The following is a 23,209-nucleotide window of genomic DNA, read 5'->3' on the forward strand; positions in this document are numbered from 1 at the left end:
AGGGACCTTCGGGGGCCTGCATGGAGCTGGCTTCCTCATGCCTGCAAAGCGCAGGCAAGGAGGAAGCCTTGTGCAGTGCCTGTGACAGTGATCAGCGATCTGTCACATGACAGTGATGTCCCCCCTGGGACATTGTAATAAAGTTAAAAAAAAAAAAAAAAGTGTAAAAATAATTTTTAAAAAATCGCTAAATAAATAAAAAAAAATTCCCTAATTCATTTTTTGGAAATAAAAAAAAACAGAAAAGTACACATATTTGGTATCGCCGCATCCGTAACGATCCGCCCTATAAAACTGTCCCATTAGTTAACCCCTTTAGCGAACCCCTTAAAAAATAAAAATAAAAAACGAATCAAAAAATAATAATTTATTATCATACCATCGAACAAAAAGTGCAATAACGCGCGATCAAAAAGGCGCATATAAATATCCATGGGACCGCTGAAAACGTCATCTTGTCCCGCAAAAAACGAGCCGCCATACAGCAGCATCAGAGAAAAAATAAAAAAGTTATAGCTCGCAGAATAAAGCGATGCAAAAATAATTTTTTTCTATAAAATTGTTTTCATTGCATAAAAGCGCCGAAACATAAAAAAACGACCTAAATGAGGTATCGCTGTAACCGTACCGACCCGAAGAATAAAACCGTCTTATCAATTTTACAGCAGGCGGAATGGTGTAAACGCACCCCCCAAAAGAAATTCATGAAACGCTGGTTTTTGTTCATTCTGCGTCCCAAAAATCGGAATAAAAAGCGATTAAAAGATGTCAGGTGCCCGAAAATAATACCAATAAAAGCGTCAACTCGTCCCACAAAAAATAAGACCTCACATGACTCAGTGGGTCAAAATATGGAATAATTATAGCTCTCAATATGTGGTGATGCAAAAACTATTTTTACAATTAAAAGCTTCTTTTAGGCTGTGTGCCCACGATGCGATTTTTAAGCGTTTTCGGCGCGAAAATGTTTAAAAATCTTGTACAGAACGCCCCCCATGCATTCCTATGGCATTCCGTACATGCTGTGCTAATGCTGCGCTTTTTTCCACGGCGGAATCGCATCGCAGAAAAAATCGCAGCATGCTCTTTCTTTTGTTAGGAATCGCAAAGAATTTCCGCGATTCCGCACCCATAGGAATGCATGAGAATCGCTTACTTCCCGCATGTGGCTATGCCCACCATGCGCGAAGTTAAGCGTCTCATGTGCGGTTGGTACCCACGGTGTGGAGGAGAGGAGACTGTCCTCCAGGCCCTGGGTACCATACCCCTGTAAAAAAAAAGAATAAAAAATCGGGGTATATTTACCTTCCCAGCGTTCCCAGTAATGCCTTGCGGCAAGGTCCTGTGATGACGTAGTCTCTCGTGACTCTAGCGGTCTCGTGAGATCGCTATAGCAACGCGAAACCAACGTCATCACAGGTCTCGCAAGGCATCGCTGGGGACGGGAGCGTCGCTGAGACTGCGCGGGACGTCGAAAGGTAAATATACCCCGATTTTTTTAATTTTTAATTTTTTACATTCTTTCTTTTACTATTGAGGCCGCATAGGCAGCCTCAATACTAAAAACCTGGTCACACTTGTCAAACTATGTTTGACGAGTGTGACCAACCTGTCAATCACTTTCCAAGCGATGCTTCAAATCGCTTGGAAAGTGCTTGAATATCGCACGCGAAAATTGCGGAAAAAAACGCGCGATTTCTGGGAAGGAGTCCGGTTTTCAGTGTCCAGATTTAAACGCAACATGGGCACATAGCCTAAGCGTGCGACAGCTGCCAAAAATAAAAACCCGCTATAAATTGTAAATCAAATCCCCCGTTATCACCCCCTTAGTTAGGGAAAAATAATAAAATTAAAAGAAAATGTATTTATTTCCGTTTTACCATTAGGGTTAGGGGTGTGTTGGGGTTAGGGTTGGGGGGTTTCCACTGTTTGGGCACATCAGGTGCTCTCCAAATGCAACATGGCGTCTGATCTCAATTCAAGCCTATTTTGCGTTGAAAAAGTCAAATGGTGCGCCTTCCCTTCCATCTCTGCCATGCACCCAAACAGTGTTTTACCCCCACATATAGGGTATCAGCGTACTCAGGACAAATTGCAAAACAACTTTTGGGGTCGAATTTCTCCTGTTACTCTTAGGAAAATAAAACATTGGGGGCAAAAATATCATTTTTGTGGAAAAATACGATTCTTTTATTTTCATGCCCGGGCATTATAAACTTCTGTGAAGCCCTTGGGGTTTCAAAGTGCTCACCATACATCTAGATAAGTTCCTTAGGGAGTCTAGTTTCCAAAATGGGGTCACTTGTGGGGGGGTTTCCACTGTTTAGGTACATCAGGGGCTCTCCAAAAGCAACATGAACCCGCAGACCAATCCATCAAAGTCTGCATTCCGAAACATCACTACTTCCCTTCCGAGCCCTGATGTGTGCCCATACAGTAGTTTTCTCCCACATACGGGGGTATCAGCGTACTCAGGACAAATTGGACAACAACTTTTGGGGTCCAATTTCTCCTGTTACCCTTGGGAAAATAAAAAAAATAGGGACTAAAAGATCATATTTGTTGAAAAAATACGATTTTTTTATTTTCACGCCCGGTCGTTATAAACTTCTGTGATGCACTGGGGGGGTTCAAAGTGCTCACCACACATCTAGATAAGTTCCTTGGGGGGTCTAGTTTCCAAAATGGTGTCATTTGTGGGGGTTTCCACTGTTTTGGTACATCAGGGGCTTTCCAAACACGACATGGTGTCCGATCTCAATTCCAGCCAAAAAAGTAAAATGGTGCTGCTTCCCTTCTGAGCTCTGCCATGCGCCCAAATAGTCGTTTACACCCACATATGGGGTATCGGCGTACTCAGGACAAATTGCACAATAACTTTTAGGGTCCTGTTACCCTTGGGAAAATAAAAATTGGGGGTGATAAGATCATTTTTGTGGAAAAAATATGATTTCTTAATTGTACGGCTGTACGTTATAAACTTCTGTGAAGCCCTTGTGGGTTCAAAGTTCTCACCACATATCTAGATAAGTTCCATGGGGGATCTAGTTTCCAAAATGGGGTCAATTGTGGGAGGTTTCCACTGTTTAGGTACATCAGGGCCTCTCCAAACGTGACATGGCGTCCGATCTGAATTCCAGCCAATTTTGTATTGAAAAAGTCAAACGGCGCTCCTTCCCTTCTGAGCTCTGCTATGCACCGAAACAGTGCCCCCCCCCCCACACACATATCAGGTATCATCATACTCAGGACAAATTGTACAATAACTTTTGCAGTCCAATTTCTCTTGTTACCCTTGGTAAAATAAAAAAAATTGAACCTGAAGTATTTTTTTTGTGAAAAAAAGTTAAATGTTAATTTTTTTTTTTTTTTTTTTAAATATTCACCTGAAGGGTTAATAAACTTCTTGAATGTGGTTTTGAGCACCTTAAGGGGTGCAGTTTTTAGAATGGTGTCACTTTTGGGTATTTTCTATCATATAGACCCCTCAAAGTGGCTTCAAATGTGATGTGGTCCCTAAAAAATAAAATGGTGTTGTAAAAATGAGAAATCGCAGGTCAACTTTTAACCCTTATAACTTCCTAAGAAAAAAAAATTTGGGTTCCAAAATTGTGCTGATGTAAAGTAAACATGTTACTTAAGTTTTTTGTGTGCTGTATCTCTGTGATTTAAGAGCATAAAAATTCAAAGTTGGAAAATTGCGAAATTTTCGCCAAATTTCCGTTTTTTTCACAAATAAACGCAAGTTATATGAATGAAATTTTACCACTAACATGAAGTACAATATGTCACGAGAAAACAATGTCAGAATCACCAGGATCCATGGAAGCGTTTCAGAGTTATTACCTCATAAAGGGACAGTGGTCAGAATTGTATAAATTGGCCCGGTCATGAACGTGTAAACCACCCTTGGGGGTTAAGGGGTTAGAGATGTCTGTGTGCACCCCCAATAGATCAGATTTAATTACAGAGTAAAGAACCAATATTGAAGGGGTACCCATGGGAGATAACAAAATGACATCCAACTCGGTTTGGGCAGCCTCGGATGTAACGTCTTTTAAGTTGGCCATAATGGAGAGTTTGATTTGCTTATATTGAAAATAGTGTTGGGGAGGTAGGTTATATCTCTCTAGACATTCTGTACAAGTTAGCGATCTCAGTTCCGTTGGGTGGAGAAGATGAGAGACAGTATTAATCCCCGCCTGTTGCCATTTTGAGAAAATCTTATTTTCGCTACCCGGAGGGAATTCAGGGTTTAGCCATAATGGAAAGTGTTTTGAAATTTTAAAAGAAATGCCAAACTTTTTCCTTACCGCCTTCCAAGTGGAGATAGTATCCCTAAGAATGACCGATCTCCTTACTACAGAAGGTAATGAGGCAATACGGGAATGGAAGAGAGCAGTTACGTTAAAGGGGTATACATTATCGGATTCCAGTGTGTGATCAGAATACGTGTGTCTTTTGTGAAGCTAGTCAATTATATAGCAGGAGAGGCAGGCAAGATTATAGTTAATGCCTCCATCGTCTTTAGACATGTGAGTTTGCTCAGACTAATCCTAGGACGTTTACCTCTCCAGATAAACTTACTAAAGGCCCTATTGAGTATGGTGTCATCAGAGTGTTTTACCAGTAATGGTAGGGTTTGTAATTGGTACATGAGCCTGACTGTACTAAGCATTTTCACCAAGTGTGCCCTCATAAAGGATAAGGGTAAATCCTGCCATGGCGGGACGTAAAATCCAACCCGAATCATGTTCTCTGGTGTCTCGGCTACCCCCGGCAGCCGAGACCCCGGAGAAAATCCGACTCTGGGGGGCGCTATACACTTTCTCCATGGTTTAGGTACCCTTAACTACCGCCGTTAAAGGAAAGCAGTCATTAAAAGTTTAAAGACATCCTTGTTAAGATCTTGTATAACCACTCCCAATTAATGTTGTCAAAGGCCTTTTCTGTGTCTAATGAGACAATCGCAGGGGAACCTTTTAAGTTAGATGAGGAATAGACTTTATCCAGTACCAAGAATACGGTCTTACAGCGTTTTTGCAGCATTTTTTTCTCCTATAGAAATCAATGAGAAATTGAAAAAACATTGCAAAAAAAACGGCAACAGCGTTTTTCGGAGGGTTTTTGAAGTGTTTTGATGATTACAATTAACTATCACTTTTAGATTATCAATCTCAAAGTGCTGGAACTTTCGTTATTTTTTTCTTCAATGTTTAACCCACATGGATGAGACAGTCGGTATTGACAACAGAATCTAATGGGCATCGTGATGTAGAAAAAGGGATTTTTCAACAATCAATAGATCTTGAGTACAAAATCTGTACATATTTCATCCCCTGATATTTCCCCTTTTTATCTCCAGTAATTGTATTACTGGATCCTTTGATATTACATCATCATCATCTTCTCATTCAGGTCCCTACAGTATAGTATTCTTTCAGTGGAGATCTTCTATATAAGAGAATTTTCCTGATTGCCCCATCAAGGATGGATGAGGACAGAGACAAGATGGCGGAGAAAATATTACACCTCACCCTAGAGATCCTCTTCCGGCTTACTGGAGAGGTGAGAGATTCTGATGACGTCACATCATTCTTATCTATGGAAATAACAGACGGACAGAACTGGAGAGGTGAGGACTCTGGAAATGTCTGTAGTGAGATTTATTAATGTGTCTCTCCATAACCAGGATTACACAGTAGTGAAGAAGACCACTGGTGAGTGCTGTCAGGACCCTGTGTCTGAGGGATGTGGAAGACCCCTGAGCCCAATTATGGAACCTCCACCTCTCCCCCTGATACATGAGGATATCAATGACCAGAAGATCCTAGAACTCACCTACAAGATGATTGAGCTGCTGACTGGAGAGGTGACACTGCTGGGAATGCTGGGACATTACACAGTTTATACAGTAACACTATGAAGGGATCTGGGGGATGACAGTATCATTGTATATGTCAGGTTCCTATAAGGTGTCAGGACGTCACTGTCCACTTCTCCATGGAGGAGTGGGAATATGTAGAAGGACACAAAGATCTATACAAGGACGTCATGATGGAGGTTCACCAGCCCCTCACATTACCAGGTAATAGAACTAAATACACATGGCCCATAATTATCTGTATGTAAAGAATAAATTCAGTCCCTGTATGTGTTTCCTCTAGTTCTTTCCAGTAAGAGGACAACACCAGAGAGATGTCCTCGTCCACTTCTTCTACAGGACTGTAAACAAGAAGATCACAATGTTCCTCAGGATCATCAGGTAGATGGAGAGAAGGTGTCATGAGATCTCCCCTATGATGTGTAGATGGCTGTGAAGGTCTTGTGCTCAGTCTTGTTTTATCCACCAGTATTATATGTTTTATACTTGTGTAATGAGAACGGTGGAGATGGCAGGGTTAGAGCTGATCATAGATTTGACTTCCCCATCTGTCAATGACTCTTATAAAATTTGTTTCAGGTTAAAAATGTGACCCATATTAATACTACAGAGACATATATGAGGGGTGATGAGGGGTGTAAAGAGGAGATTCCTACACATGACTACCCAGGTGAGTAGTAAACACTAACTTCAGAGAATCATAGAATCATAGAATCGTAGAGTTGGAAGGGACCTCCTGGGCCATCTGGTCCAACCCCCTGCTCAAAGCAGGATTCGCTAAATCATCCCAGTTAGATGTCTGTCCAGCCTCTGTTTGAAGACTTCCATTGAAGGAGAACTCACCACTTCTCATGGCAGCCTGTTCCACTCATTGATCACTCTAACTGTCAAAAAGTTTTTTCTAATATCTAATCTGTGTCTCCTCCCATTCAGCTTCATCCCATTGCTTCTAGTCTTTCCTTGTGCAAATGAGAATAAAGTTGATCCTTCTACAATGTGACAGCCCTTTAGATATTTGTAGACAGCTATTAAGTCTCCTCTCAGTCTTCTCTTTTGCAAACTAAACATTCCCAAATCCTGCAACCTTTCCTCATAAGACAGGGTTTGCAGACCGGTCACCATTCTGGTCGCTCTTTTCTGAACTTGCTCCAGTTTGTTGATGTCTTTTTTAAAATGTGGTGCCCAAAATTGGACACAATATTCCAGATGAGGTCTGACCAAAGAGGAGTAGAGGGAAATAATTACTTCACGTGATCTAGACTGTATGCTTCTGTTAATACATCCTAGAATTGCATTTGCCTTTTTTGCTGCTGCATCACACTGTTGACTCATATTCAGTCTGTGATCTATTAGTATACCCAAGTCTTTTTCACATGTGCTGTCACTTAGCCCTATTCCTCCCATTCTATATATGCTTTTTTCATTTTTATTGCCCAGATGTAGTACTTTGCACTTCTCCCTGTTAAAAACCATTCTGTTAGTTGCTGCCCACTGCTCCAGTTTATTTAAATCTTTTTGAATCCTCCCTCTCTCTTCTCTAGTATTAGCTATCCCTCCTAGCTTTGTGTCATCAGCAAATTTAATCAGTTTACCCTCAATTCCTTCATCTAAATCGTTGATAAAGATGTTGAACAATACAGGGCCCAGGACAGAGCCCTGTGGTACCCCACTTGAGACATTCTTCCAACTGGATGTGCAGCCATTTACGACCACTCTTTGGGTCCGATCACTAAGCCAGTTATGAATCCACCTAACAGTTGCCTTGTCCATTCCATACTTAGTCATTTTTTCAATAAGGATTGTATGAGAGACTTTGTCGAATGCTTTGCTGAAGTCAAGATATACTATATCTACAGCATTTCCTTGATCCACCCAATCAGTAATACCATCATAGAAGGAAATTAAATTAGTCTGACATGACTTATTAGTTACAAACCCATGCTGACTCTGTTTAATCACTTCATTCTTATCCAGGTATTGACATACATGTTGTTTAATAATTTGTTCAAAGATCTTTCCTGGTATAGAAGTCAGACTCACCGGCCTATAGTTGCCTGGGTCCACCTTCTTCCCCTTTTTGAAGATAGGAACAACATTTGCTCTTCTCCAGTCTTCTGGCACTTCTCCTGTTCTCCAAGAATTTTCAAAGATTATGGAGAGGGGTTCAAAAATTTCTTCTGCTATCTCCTTCAGTACTCTGGGGTGTAATTCATCTGGACCTGGAGACTTGAATACATTTAGGTTAGCTAAGTGTTTCCTCACTATCTTTCTGTTTATAGATATCCTGGATTCTTCTATTCCCTTAATAGGACAGTGAATAACAGTTGATGTTACATTTCCTTTCTGAGAGAAAACAGATGCAAAATAGGAATTTAAAAGTTCAGCCTTCTCAACATCCTGTCTTACCATTTCATCATTTTCATCCTGTAAAAATCCTATAGCATCTTTGACTTTTCTTTTACTTTTGACATATCCCCAAAATCCTTTATTATTGCTTTTGACATCTCTTGCAAGCCTCAATTCATTTTCAGCTTTAGATAATCTGATTTGTGCCTTACAGGTTCTGCAGACCGCATTATATTCTTCTTTAGATATGCCTCCTTCTTTCCATTTTATAAACATTTTTTGCTTCCTTTTTAGCATGTGCTTAAGTTCTGTGTTCATCCATCCTGGTTTCCTTAAATGCTTCCTATTCTTCCCTCTTTTCGGAATTGTTAACAACTGTGCTTTGAGAATTTCATTTTTCAAGATTTCCCATCCTTCCTGGACATTTTTGTCTTTAAGGATATCCAGCCATTGGATCCCTCCAATTCTCTTTCTGAATCCCTTAAAATCTGCCTTTCTGAAATCTAACCTTGACGTCTGAGTCTTCACAGGTCTTCCGCCTCTAGTTATCCAAAATTCTAAAATAGCATGGTCGCTACCTCCTAGGGTCCCAGCCACTTTTACCTCCTCAACCATTTCCTCCCTGTTTATAAGGATTAGATCCAAGGTAGCAGTTCCCCTTGTTTTCTCCTTTACCTTTTGGAAGATAAAGTTGTCAGCAAGAGAGGATAAGAATTTCCTTGACCTGTTAGTTTTGCCTGAGAGAGATTCCCAACAAATGTCTGGATAGTTGAAATCTCCCATGACAACTATGTCATATTTTTTGGAGAACTTGGCCATTTGATGCATAAAGAGTTCATCCATATCTTCAGCTTGCACAGGCGGCCTGTAGTAAATGCCTACAATGATGTCCTTTCCATTGTTCTGTCCTTGTATTCTTACCCAAACAGTTTCCACAGAACTCCCAGTCTCTGAAGCTTCAATCTCTGTGCAGATATACGCATTTCTAACATACAATGCGACACCCCCTCCTCGTTTATCAAGTCTGTTTCTTGCAAATAAGTTGTATCCTTCTAGTCTTGTATTCCAATCATGTGTATTGTCCCACCAAGTTTCAGTGATTCCAATGACATCATATTTCTTTTCCTGTGTTAGTAGTTCCAATTCTCCTTGTTTGTTGCCCATGCTTTGTGCATTAGTATAGAAACATTTTAGTTTGTGATTGGTTTCTCTTTCTCCAATATTTTTTTTAATTAGATTCTTTCGTCTTTGTTCTTCCTTTCCACTTCTAATAGCAGAGTTCTCAGTAGCATTTGTCAGGTGTATGGCTTTTTCTGTTCTTTTGCTTCCCTTCCCATGTTGTTCTAGTTTAAAGCTCTCCTTACAAGTGTAGCAAGGCGACTTCCAAATACCTGCTTTCCAGTCTTCGTAAGGTGCACCCCATCTCTAGCAAGTAGTCCATCGTATAAGTAGTTCACTCCGTGATCCAGAAATCCAAGTCGTTGCTGACGGCACCATCGACGTAGCCAGTTGTTCACCTGCAGAATCTTATTCCACCTCCTTGTTCCATGGCCATCCACTGGGAGGATGGAAGAGAAGACCACCTGCGCTCCCAGTTCTTTCACTTTCTTGCCTAAGTCTTCAAAGTCTCTGCAGATGGTTTCCAGGTCGTTTCTTGTGGTGTCATTTGTCCCCACATGTAGTAGCAGGAATGGGTAGTCATCTGTAGGTCTGAAGAGTCCTGATATCCTGTCAGACACATCTTTAATTTTTGCACCTGGAAGACAGCACATTTCTCTTGTAGTTATATCCGGTCTGCAGATAGCGGCCTCTGTTCCTCTCAACAGGGAATCCCCCATGACCACCACTCTCCGTTTCTTCTTCACAACATTTTTCTTTCTCCATCCAGGAGGACTCTGAAGGCGTACAAGGTTGCTGTTTGTTGGCAAAGTCTTATCCTGATGTATTTCTTCATCGTTTTCCTGCGACAGATTATTGACAGATTATTCTCATTGACAGTGACAGATTATTCTCATTCACTGGCTGTCACTGCTTTATAGGTTTTATCAAGTGGTCACCATTCTGCCACTGTCCCCATTACTTTGGGCAATGGAGATTCTTCTAATGGAGTGATGCCAGTTTTGACCACAACTTACAGCTTGGTGAATCCATCCTACCCCCTGGAATTAGAAGATGCTGACCCTTAGCTGCCCAGATCTTTAATCCCTTTACACCCGAAGGTGGTTTGCACGTTAATTACCATGCCAATTTTTACAATTCTGACCACTGTCACTTCATGAGGCAATAACTCTGGAAATCTTCAACAGATCGCTTTTTCGTGGCATATTGTACGTTGTAATATTGGTAACATTTCTTTGGTATGACTTGTGTTTATTTGTGAAAAAATGGAAATTTGACAAAAATTTCACAATTTTCCAACTTTGAATTTTCATGCCCTTAAATAACAGATATGGTGCACAAAATAGGTAATAAATAACATTTCCCACATGTCTACTTTACATCAGCATAATTTTGGAACCAACATTTTTTTTTTTGTTAGGAAGTTATAAGTGTTAAAAGTTGACCAGCGATTTTTCATTTTTCCAACAAAATTTACAAAACCATTTTTTAGGGACCACATCACATTTGAAGTCACTTTGAGAGGTCTATATGATAGAAGCTACTTAAGCCCTTAACGACCGCCGATACGCCTTTTAACGGCGGCAGTTAAGGGTACTTATGCCTCAGCGCCGCTTTTTAACGGAGTTGAGGAATATGGGTATAGCGGAGAGTTGAAATTCCTCTGGGGTCTTGACTACCGGAGGTAGCTGAGACCCCAGAGAACATGATTCGGGTCAGTTATTGTTGACCCCTGTGTTGTGATTGCCATTATTAACTGTATAATGGCGACCGCAATAAAAAAGTGAGATTTTCCATTTAATTTCTCGCTCGAAGGATGTGATCGCACATCAGAGGAGGCAGAAATGAGGTCCCCCGATCCCCCCACGTTACCTTTTGTACCGGATCAGTAGTCCCTCGGCCTCCCTCCTTCCTCGGGCAGAAAGAAAATGGTGGGTGCATGTGTGTGCACCCTCCAAGATCTGCCTGCCTGCACCCGGCAACCGATGAGCATTTTCTCATTGGCTGCTGGCTTTTACTTACTGTGATAGACCCTATCACAGTAAGCAGAAGCCCCCAATATTAGTAAATATGGCAGCACTTGGGCTGTGCCCCTCTTTTCTCTCATTGTAGCTGTTCTGGGAGAGAAGAGAGATACACTACGTTCAAGCGCTTCCCTGTCAGGAATATAAAATAATAATTTCGGCCTCCGCAAACCCCATAAACGTCCAATTACCCCCCCTCAGTCTCCGTAATCCTCCCCGCATCCCTGTTGTCAGGGGATCATAAAAAAATATTTAATTTTTTTTTTATTTTTTTTTTTTTAATAATTTTTTACTGTTAGGTTTATTAGGTTAGGGCTACACGTAATAGGATTAGCTTTTTGTTAGGCAGGCAAAGAAAAAAATGGCCCGCAGAATATTTAGCGCGGAGCAAGCGTACAACCTGGTTGCTCCAGCAGTGAAATGAAATCTGCCTCTGAAGTAGAGCAGTTTTCATGCAGTGATGACGACTCTTCATCTAAAGGATCCCCCAGCCTGATGGTAGAGGAGTCGGTCGTCACTGCTGAAGCTTCAGAGGCAGGACCAAATACCGCAGTCCCCCCGTAGCTGTGGTATAATAACACTTCATTTTGCCCTCAAATTCCCCCTGGAATAAGAATAGATGTCACCAATTTTATCCCCTTTGATTTTTTTTCCAAGTTTTCCTTATCCCAGAAGTCCTACAGTTGATCGCCCACTAAACAAACTTATATGCCCGACAATACATCTCCCAAAAACCCACTGCCTTTCATTCCTGTTCCTGGATCCCCACAAATGTCCCCAAAATAAAAAAATTTTTGGGCCTTACCCTGAATATGGGATTAGCAAAAAAAAAAACTCTTTCTGGGCAACAAAAGCTGTCCACAACACCCCTGTATTTGCAGCCGTCATGTCCCGAGTCCGTTTTGAAGCTCTTATGAGATTCGTCCACTCCAGTGTCAATTCCCAAGCCTCCCCTCAAGGACTAATGAAAAAAATTTTTGGCACTCAACTTGTTGCAAAGTGAAGATTTTATTTGCAGTCTCAAATCTAGACGTTTCGGCTTATACAAACAAGCCTTCATCAGTATGCTGCAAGTCTGATACAAATATAAAGTACAAGTCAGATGCTACATATTGTACAGTCAATTCATATCTCGATAAAACATCCAGTGGATACCAAAACAAACTTACAAGAGTGCAATAGTGATGGGAAGGATGGGTTGAGGAATGAGGAGAGAAAAAAATGAAAATAAATGATAAAGAAAAAGGGTTGTAACCTACCCAGACTGCTCTGATGGAAAGGTTTGCAATATATCTGAAGTGGAAAAAATATATATACATGTAGTAATTGTGCCCGATTGTGTGGCTGAAATAAATTAATAATTGGTCTAGCACTACTCACTCAATATCGAGCCACCACTGGGGTAATGGTGTAGGTAGTATGATCCGTATTAATGATTTAATTTGCATTTATCTTTAAAAAAATAAAAAAATGAAAAAAGAGGGTATGACAACAATAGAAGACTTCAATGTGAATACACCCTGATACTATAATGAGTTCAGGTGAAGTATTGTAACTACCAACCTGTTATGATTTGTAGCTGGACTGACAGGTTGTAATCCCGTGAGAAATTCTATATGAAAGGTCTGGTGATAATGAAAACAAAATATTTACTCAATATAATCGAAAATGGATAGTCCAACATGCCCCCAATGAATTTACTCACTTAATGCCAGGCCTGGACTCATTTAAGAGTGAACTGTGCGTTGGATCAAGTTTGCCACGCTGTGTGATGTAGCTGTATCAAAAGATATATGGTGCATGAAGAGTTAAAATCGCTACAAGGTACTCCCATGTCTAGATGTACTGAAGTGAAGTGGGCTTACCGTTGGTGGGTGGCGGCGTGACGTGCCCTGGAGAACGCTGTATCCACCGCTTGTGGCCCAGGTGTCCATGGCTTGTGACGGGGTTTGTTAATAGGCGGTGGGCGGGACTATCCTGGATTGACTGGACCGCGTCACCGGAAGTGACGTTGTCGTCCATATGCATATGCGGTCAGTGATAGAGGAATGAAGGGGCGTTTTATGGGAGGTGGCGCTGGAGTGCACGTCATCTCACAGTGTGCAAGGTATCGCCCATGCTATCCAGATTGTTACACAGGGAGGGAGCTTTGACAAAGAGTGTTGACCGGAAAATAAAGGGACAATTGTATAGCGCTTACACTGAGTAAGGGCTATATATGAAAAAAATGAACCTAGATATATGATTGCTGTAAAGTAATCATTAAGAACGGAATGAAATGTTATCAATATGTCATTCAGTAATTGATCTAATACTGAAGGGGATTGCATTGTAAATTCCTAAAATAAAGTAATGTGGAATATACCTATTAATGTTATAGATAAAGGGAGACACAACTAAATGCAGAAAAATAGATTAAATATTGTGATATGTATATATAGATGAGCTTGAAGGAGGCAGGGAGGGGAAGTCCGAGGGAGGAACAAGAACAAGCGGTGACAATTGCGTGTAGTTCAGAATTGACGACTCTGCAAAATTAAGACAATACGTTAGTAATCCTGCAATAATAACATGGCTTATTGACAAAACTTTTTTCCATCTAAATCTTTATAACGGTCACAAAAATGTGAAGATATACCGACACGGACCCATCATATGAAAGACAATAAATCATACTCTCTATTGAGACCTTTTGGTGCTAAAGTTTGTAATTCATGTATCCAAAAGGCCTCTCTTCGTTTCAAGAGTTGGATACGATTAGCTCCCCTCCGAGGAGAGGGAACATGTTCGATAACAGAAAATCTTAACTGAGGGATGGTATGTCCGACCGTAACAAAATGATGCGGTAAGGGTAATAATGTATTTCCACACCTAATTGTAGATTTATGCTTGCTTATGCGATCTTTGATAGGCTGGGTAGTTTCCCCAATGTATAAAAGACCGCAAGGGCATTTGATCAAGTATGCCACATGCGATGTATCGCAAGTGGTGAAATCCTTGATTTTGTAACATTTCCCAGAATGTGGGTGATAAAAATGGTCACCCTTCAATACATTTCTACACTGATTGCTGTGTAAGCACGGGTAGGTGCCTGTTTTGGGTGTGTCGTTAATCTCCCTCCTGGGCCTATGTCTGCTTTGATCAGGGTGTCCCTAATGTTTTTGGGGCGTTTATAGCATGGTAGAAAATTCTGCTGGAATTCCATGACCTCTGGATGAGCCTCCCTTAGAATGCCCCAATGTCTCCGTATGGAGCGATGTAAAATCTGAACATACGGGTGATATGTGTGGACAAAGGGTATACGTCCTGATACCCCACTGCGGTTCGGGGCCGGAGGTTGTCGTGCTTGGTCTAATAGATCTGAAGGGTAGCCTCTTGTGCGAAACTTCTTATGCATCTCGTTCAATCTGATGTTACTATCGGATCCGAGACAATCCGTTCGACCCTCTTAAACTGTGACAAGGGTATGGATCTCTTGGTGGAGGGGGGGGTGTAAACTCTTGTAGTGTAACAGACTGTTTCGGTCTGTAGTTTTAACATATAAATCAGTACTCAGTTGCCCCTCTATATTCTTGATGACCTTTGTATCCAGAAAACTCACTACATGTCTATCTCTGGTAATGGTAAAAGATAGACCCGGCCAGGCCATATTCAACTTATTGTGGAATGTGTCTAATGTATCAGCCGGCCCTGTCCAGATGCAAAAAATATCATCGATAAATCTTTTCCACAATATACAGTGAGTTTTAAAAAGGGGATCAGGATAGACAATGTCATCTTCAAATGTTGCCATAAATGTGTTTGCATAAGGGGGCGCGATGTTCGACCCCCATCGCGGTCCCTTTGGTCTGTAGATAGAATGTATCTCCAAAAAGAAAATAGTTTTTAGTGAGTACAAGGGTCAATAGTTCAATGCAGAAATCAATCATACTGCTATCCATCTCAGATCTTAATAAATGTCTTTTTACACAATCGATTCCCAGTTCATGTGGAATTGATGTGTACAAGTCTTTTACATCAAGGACACTAGAAAAGAATCCCCAGGGACAGAACCTAAGTTCCGTAGGATTTTGAGGAAATCCCCTGTATCTAATAGAAAGGAAGATGCTTGTCTTGTGAGGGGGGTTAGAATTTTTTCCAAGAGTATGGATAATGGTGACAAAATAGAATCTGTTGACGCCACTATGGGTCGGCCAGGGGGACACTCCAATCTCTTATGGATCTTAGGAAGAATGTAGAATACTGGGGTGATGGGATCTGTTTTGATCAAAAAGTCACATGTTTTGATATCTATTATGCCTCGTGTAGTATAGTCTGTGACCACAGAGTTTATACAGTCTCTAACATTCCTCATTGGATCGTGTGATAGGACTGTATAAACGGAGCTATCATTTAATTGGCGCAACACTTCACGCATGTAATCCTGTTTATCCATTACAACAATTGCTCCGCCCTTATCGGCAGGTTTAATGATGATATTGGGGTCTTGACGAAGTGCTTCCAAAGCCTGGAAGTCTACTGTGTCAAGATTAGGGGAGACATGCAAATCACCTCTCTCAATATCTTGGCGTAATTTAAGAAATGCCTTATCGATAAATTCTATGAATGATTCGACCGCATGCGAGCCCGATGGTGGCCGATAGGTGCTCTTGTTACGGAGTCCTAAGCGATCAATCGAAATAGGGCATGGAGTAATGGATTGAGGTCCGGGTATCTCCTTGTCCTTTTTCGCAAAATGAACCAATAGTCTGATACGGCGGTAAAATCGCTGCAAATCCATGTCCATTTGAAACGTACTGAATTTGAAAGAAGGGCAATATGACAAGCCTTTCTGAAGAAGATTGTTCTCTGCTATACTAAGGGACCTAGAGGAAATGTTGACCACTAGGGATTCCATACCTGAGATCTCGTTATCCTGTTCATATCTGGATCTCTTCCTCCGTTGGCTGCGGCGAATCCTCTTCTGCGCTGGTCTAAAAAAATACGAGGAATGATATTCTCTTCTATCGGTTTCAGAACCCGATGTGGATGGGTCGTTCGAAGATTGCTGCTCAAACCTAGAGGAGTTGGAACGAGAGGTAGTGTTATAGCGCCAATTATACACCCTATTGTTGTTATAATCCTCTGCGTCCCTTTGGAACTTAATCCTCTTTCTCTGTTCAGTGTCCCGTTTATGTTGGTCAATGACCCCCTTAAGTTTATCCTTTAGGGCGGTGAGTTCTTCAGATGTACTGGAAGAAGCCAATTGTGACTCAATATTTTTTATAATATCACGGCTCTTATTAATAGATGTCTGTAGGTGCTCGACAGTAAAGGGGGTTTTACACTAAGCGATATCGCTAGCAATATCGCTAAAACGTCACTGGTTTTGTGACGTTATAGCGATATTGCTAGCGATATCGCTATGTGTGATACTTACCAGCGACCGGCTCCCCCGCTGTCCATCGCTGATCGCGCGAGAATGTCCGGCTCCATTTCTCGTCGTCTGCTTCCTGCTGAGACTTCCTGCTGTGACGTCCAGCGACACGTGGAGGCGGGCGGGAGGACGCAGGATCGCTGTGTGTGAATGGTAAGTATCGTGCGCTGCGTCGCTGCTGCATCGCTGTGAGATCTTTCTGTATGAAAGCTCACTAGCGATCATTTAGCGATGCACCAGCGATCCTGACCGGGTCGAATCGCTGGTTGGATCGCTGGTGCATCGCTAAATGTAAAAGGGCCTTAAGAGTCATTAGATCAAAAGAGCATTTATTTAATATCTGCTCAATCTCTGGCAGAAGTATGTGGAATCACTAAAAAGTGTCGGTCGTAACGGGACCTGTAGTCCTCTTGGAATGCGTTGGACTCGGAGATATTCCGATAATGTTGCACAATGTAGCTCAAGATTCGTCTGGTGTCTTAATTCACGCTCCAGGTCTTTCCCTCTCGTCTCCTTGGGTGGGACTTTGAGGAAATCACTAGAAAAACTAAGCTTGGACAAAATCGCATTAGTTTCTTCTTGGTTATATGAGAAGGTTAAGGAGGACATAGTAGCCAGCGTGCACACGTAAAGGTGAATAAGTCAACAAATATATCGTGGCACTACTGCGTTGGTGCACAAAAGAAGGTTCCCACACCAGTATAGATAATGAAAAAAAATTTTGGCACTCAACTTGTTGCAAAGTGAAGATTTTATTTGCAGTCTCAAATCTAGACGTTTCGGCTTATACAAACAAGCCTTCATCAGTATGCTGCAAGTCTGATACAAATATAAAGTACAAGTCAGATGCTACATATTGTACAGTCAATTCATATCTCGATAAAACATCCAGTAGATACCAAAACAAACTTACAAGAGTGCAATAGTGATGGGAAGGACGGGTTGAGGAATGAGGAGAGAAAAAAATGAAAAGAAAAGATAAAGAAAAAGGGTTGTAACCTACCCAGACTGCTCTGATGGAAAGTTTGCAATATATCTGAAGTGGAAAAAATATATACATGTAGTAATTGTGCCCAATTGTGTGGATGAAATAAATTAATAATTGTCATACAGTAATTAATCTAATACTGAAGGGGATTGCATTGTAAATTCCTAAAATAAAGTAATGTGGAATATACCTATTAATGTTATAGATAAAGGGAGACACAACTAAATGCAGAAAAATAGATTAAATATTGTGATATGTAAATATAGATGAGCTTCACATTGAAGTCTTCTATTGTTGTCATACCCTCTTTTTTTCATTTTTTTATTTTTTTAAAGATAAATGCAAATTAATACGGATCATACTACCTACACCATTACCCCAGTGGTGGCTTGATATTGAGTGAGTAGTGCTAGACCAATTATTAATTTATTTCACCCACACAATTGGGCACAATTACTACATGTATATATATTTTTTCCACTTCAGATATATTGCAAACCTTTCCATCAGAGCAGTCTGGGTAGGTTACAACCCTGTTTCTTTATCATTTATTTTCATTTTTTTCTCTCCTCATTCCTCAACCCGTCCTTCCCATCACTATTGCACTCTTGTAAGTTTGTTTTGGAATACCACTGGATGTTTTATCAAGATATGAATTGACTGTACAATATGTAGCATCTGACTTGTACTTTATATTTGTATCAGACTTGCAGCATACTGATGAAGGCTTGTTTGTATAAGCCGAAACGTCTAGATTTGAGACTGCAAATAAAATCTTCACTTTGCAGAAAGTTGAGTGCCAAAATTATTTTTCATTATCTATACTGGTGTGGGAACCTTCTTTTGTGCACCAACGCAGTAGTGCCACGATATATTTGTTGTCCCCTCAAGGACTGGCCCTAACTATGATCAGCTAAATAAATTGAAACTCCTAATTTCCCTCCTACAAAATTAATTTCTAAATTCCTATACCGCAGAGCAAAATGTGGCAGTCGACGAGTCGTTGATGAGCTACAAGGGCCGTCTGTCATTACGCTAATTCATCCCCTCCAAGCGAGCCAAATACAGCATAAAATTATGCAAAACTTGCGAGAGCTCATTAGGGTACGCTTCCGGCTAACTAATTTATCAAGGTAGGGACCGCCGGGGGCGTGGCCTGGACCTCATGTAGGGAGGACGTGGAGTGAGAGAGCTCCTGCCCGGATCCGACAATAAATCCTGATTACCGGCACTGCTGACGAGTCCCACTGACCTGGAGGGCTGCAATATCTCCCTGGGCGTTTAGACAGCGGAGGATCCTTGGGCCATGTCGAACCGCAGCAGTAAAAAAGATAAGGAGACGCCGGGGCGCGCCTCTGCTACATCCAGGATGGCACCAGCAAACAACAAGTTGGCTGGTAGTGGAGCGATGGGAGCTGCTGGCAGGCTGGAACGATATGCAAGGGTGCCTCCTTCTGCTGCTCGATCGCCCAGTGCACAGACTGAGGCAGACGCTGGATGCAGCGTGGAGCTGGAGGATCATCTCTCCAGGGAGGGAACAGTGAGTAAACTGGGCCCCCCTTCAGCCCAACATGTGCAGACACAGGGGCCTGTGCTGGAGGAGGAAGGAGTGGGGGATGGGGAGCAGCCGGAGTCTGTGACTGCTGAGCCCACACTGGGAGAAATCCTTGCAGCAATTAACTCCTGCAATACCACACTGGCCACTCTAAGTAATCAAATGGAGATTGTCACCAAGGACATGGCCTGTATTAAACAAGAGCTGCGAGGGGTGACTGCCAGGGTGGGGGAACTGGAGGAGCGTGTTGGTGCGACGGAGGATAAATTGCCACCAATAACACGGGAGCTGGGAAAAGCCACGCAAAATATTACAATACTGCTGAACAAGGTGGATGATTTAGAGAACCGCTCCCGTAGAAGTAATCTGCGACTGGTGGGGGTTCCGGAGAGGACGGAGGGGACTGACTCACTTGGCTTTTTTGAAAAATGGCTAATGGACACCTTTGGTAAAGATGTTTTGTCCCCATTCTTTACTATTGAGAGAGCACACAGGGTTCCTACGCGTGCCCCCCCGCCGGGAGCACCCCCGCGTCCCATCTTGCTTAAGCTCCTACACTTTAAAGATAGAGATGCTATCCTGCGCAGATCCAGAGACATTAAGGAACTTGCTATTAATGGGAGGAAAGTCTCCATTTTCCCTGATTTTTCCCTGGAGGTGCAGCGTAAAAGGGCGCAATTTATTGAGATTAAAAAACGCCTACGTGACTTACAGGTGACATATTCCATGATGTACCCTGCTAGACTGCGGATTGATGTGAATGGAGAAACGCACTTTTTTGATACGGCGGGAATGGCGCTGTCCTGGCTGGATATTAATGAGAGGTCCATGAGGAGGAAGAATACTTGAAGTTCTCCCTTTTTTCGCCACCAGGTGTTGTTACTCCTTTTTGTCTAGGACGCTATGCTGGTATAATTACTACTGTTCATTCCATTTCGGATTCAGGGCGGGAGCTGACCGGATTGCTGTGGACACTCGTTACAGTGACAAGCTGTGGACCCTTCTCCCTGCATGGACTCTGGGCGAGTTTTCTAGCCCTGATTCTCTCTATTTGAGAGAAATGTGCAAGTTACACTTGTGTTTGGGGGTAGGGGCGCTGTGCACTGGTGTGCAGTGCTCCCTCTCCCTCCTTTGTTTTTTTTCGTTTGTTGTTGTATTCCCTAATTGTTCTGTGGGATGTGATGTGCGTCAGCCGTGTCGCCCAATTCATTGTACTGAGGGATGGTGGAGATTGCCTCTCTCCCTCGGGAGTGGAGTATGTTCCGATTTCTCATTTTTTAGTCTGCTCTTATGGCGATATCACTTAATATTGTAGTGTGGAATGTTAGGGGGCTCGGGGATGCAAATAAGAGATGTGCTATATTTACTAATATGCAGAAATTTCTCCCGGCTATCCTGTGTATGTCTGAGACCCACATGGTGAAAGATAATATTCATTGGCTAAGAAAGGGATGGGTTTCACATGAATATCATTCCACGTACTCGACCCATGCGCGGGGTGTCAGTGTGCTGGTGCACAGGTCCATCCCCTTCTCATGTACTAAATCAGTGGTTGACCCTGGGGGCAGATTTGTATGTTTGCTTTGCACGTTATACGGTATACAATTTATTTTGGTTGCCATATACATCCCCCCGCCCTATTCAGTCGAACCAGTAAAAAGAATCTTGTCTATTTTGGGTTCCTTTCCCCCTGCGCCGACTCTTCTAATAGGAGATTTTAATACATATTTGCATCCCTGTTTGGATAAGTTGCATTCGGGAAACATATCAGAAGATGCAGCCTCAACCTCATTTGCTAGAACGTTAGTGGAGCTGGGTATGGTAGATCTTTGGCGTGTCCAAAACCCCACAGCCAGACAGTTTTCCTGCTACTCTAGCTCCCACCACGCTATGTCACGGATAGACCTGGCCATTGGGAATACACTCATGACCCCATATGTACGAGGGGTGGCCTACCTGCCTAGAAGTGTATCTGATCACTCGCCGCTACATGTCACACTTTCATGGGGACACCCCCTCACCCTATCTAGACCTATCTGGAAGCTTAATCCCTTCTGGATCCAGCTTATAGGGGGATCTTTGCATGATGCCATTCTAGAATATTTTCAACTTAATGAGTACTCTGCATCATCACACATAGTCTGGGATTCCATGAAAGCCTATGTCAGGGGCTTATATATTAGAGAAATATGCACACGGAAAAGCCAAAATAGACGCTACACCCAGAGTCTGATCCAGGAGGTGTCTGTTGCGGAGGCTGCGGTGATACTCAACCCGACAGAGGAAACTAAAAAAGCTTTGGAGAAGGCACAGGGGTCGCTCAGGGAAAACCTCATGTCGGCGGCAGCAAATAAACGTTATTTCCTCAAACAAAAATATTTTATAGAGGGGGAGGGAGTAGGACATTTATTGGCCACGGTCATTAGAGCACAGGACGGATCTTCATATATCAATAGGCTAAAAACGGACTCGGGTGGTCCTGTGACAGACAGTGCGGACATAGTGAGTGAGATAAGGAGGTATTATATGCGACTATACACATCAGATTGCAGTCTCACGGAGACTGAGATTGAGCAGTACCTGGATGCTCTCTCTCTCCCTGCATTGGCTGATAGCGATAGGGATTCATTGGATCGGGACATCCTGTTGGAGGAGTTGGAGGAGGCGCTTGGTCAGATGCAAAATGAAAAGGCTCCAGGAATGGATGGCCTGCCTGGCGAGTTTTACAAAACCTATGCACCCTTACTGCTACCTAAGCTACTTAAGGTATTTGAAGAGGCTGAAAGGCAGAGGGTCCTCCCGCCATCTATGAGGGAAGCTTTGATAGTTTTAATATTAAAGCCCGGAAAGGATCCAGAGGTTCCGGATTCATATCGCCCGATTTCCCTATTATCAACAGATGTTAAATTATTGGCCAAGGTACTCGCCAATAGGATGTCCCGAGTTATCTCATCTGTTATACAGAAGGATCAGAAGGGATTTATCCCAGGCAGAGCCACATCTATGAACCTTAGGAAACTATACTTGGGGATTCAACATAGTTCTGGGGAGTTGGGGGGAAGAGCAATTTTGTCCTTAGACGCCGCTAAGGCGTTCGATAGTTTGGAGTGGGGTTTTTTGTGGGCGGTACTTCGGAAAATGGGCTTTGGACACAGATTTATAAATTGGGTGAGGCTGTTGTATGGCTCGCCGGTGGCGAAGGTTGGGGCTAATGGCAGGGTCTCTGAGTCTTTTCCTCTTGGGAGAGGTACTAGACAGGGGTGCCCGCTCTCGCCCTTGCTATTTGCTACTGCGGTGGAGCCATTGGCAGTTGCAATTCGGAAGTCCAGAGAAATAATGGGATTCAGATGTGGAACTGTGGAGTTGAGGATATCATTGTACGCGGATGATTTACTTCTATATTTAGATAAGGTACATTCCTCGATTTTGCCGGCAATGGAGGTCATTCGAGAATTTGGGCTGAGGTCTGGTCTTCGGATTAATTGGTCCAAATCAGCTTTAATGCCGATAGACCCTCTCCCGGCGGATTTCTCAGATTTGCAGATACCGGTCCCTGTAGTTCGGAGGTTTAAGTATCTGGGTATAATTGTTAGTCCTGCCCCGAAGGATTTTCGGGCTCTGAATCTGGAGCCCCTGTTGCAGCGATTTAGAGCAAAAGTACATACTTGGTGTCGCCTGCCGTTGTCGAATATTGGTAGATCTAACTTAATCAAAATGGTAATGATGCCACAATTATTATATTTGATACATAATTCTCCGGTGTGGATCTGTAGGGACTTTTTTGCAAAAATAAATACATTATTCCGGGAATTAATTTGGAAGAAAAAACAGGCTAGGATTCGCTTGGAGATACTGCAGCGAGGGAAGGAGGAGGGAG

General features: G+C 42.4%; 1 protein-coding gene across 3 annotated transcripts in view; it reads left to right on the top strand.

Annotated features, from left to right (window-relative positions):
* The window catches only part of LOC141053013 (uncharacterized), a 230,009-nt gene that overhangs the window by 171,110 nt on the left and 35,690 nt on the right, over positions 1-23,209 (top strand). For all 3 annotated transcript variants that reach the window (XM_073550343.1, XM_073550342.1, XM_073550344.1), the window contains exons 2-6: positions 5,419-5,568; positions 5,693-5,872; positions 5,965-6,088; positions 6,168-6,265; positions 6,464-6,554. In XM_073550343.1, coding sequence (XP_073406444.1) covers positions 5,491-5,568; positions 5,693-5,872; positions 5,965-6,088; positions 6,168-6,265; positions 6,464-6,554 — 571 coding nt within the window. In that variant the 5' untranslated portion in view covers positions 5,419-5,490. The remainder of the gene's footprint in view (positions 1-5,418; positions 5,569-5,692; positions 5,873-5,964; positions 6,089-6,167; positions 6,266-6,463; positions 6,555-23,209) is intronic.

This window comes from Dendrobates tinctorius, unplaced genomic scaffold, assembly GCF_039654945.1.
Source record: "Dendrobates tinctorius isolate UK_male_01 unplaced genomic scaffold, ASM3965494v1 ptg000164l, whole genome shotgun sequence".
Taxonomy (NCBI): Eukaryota; Metazoa; Chordata; class Amphibia; order Anura; family Dendrobatidae; genus Dendrobates; species Dendrobates tinctorius.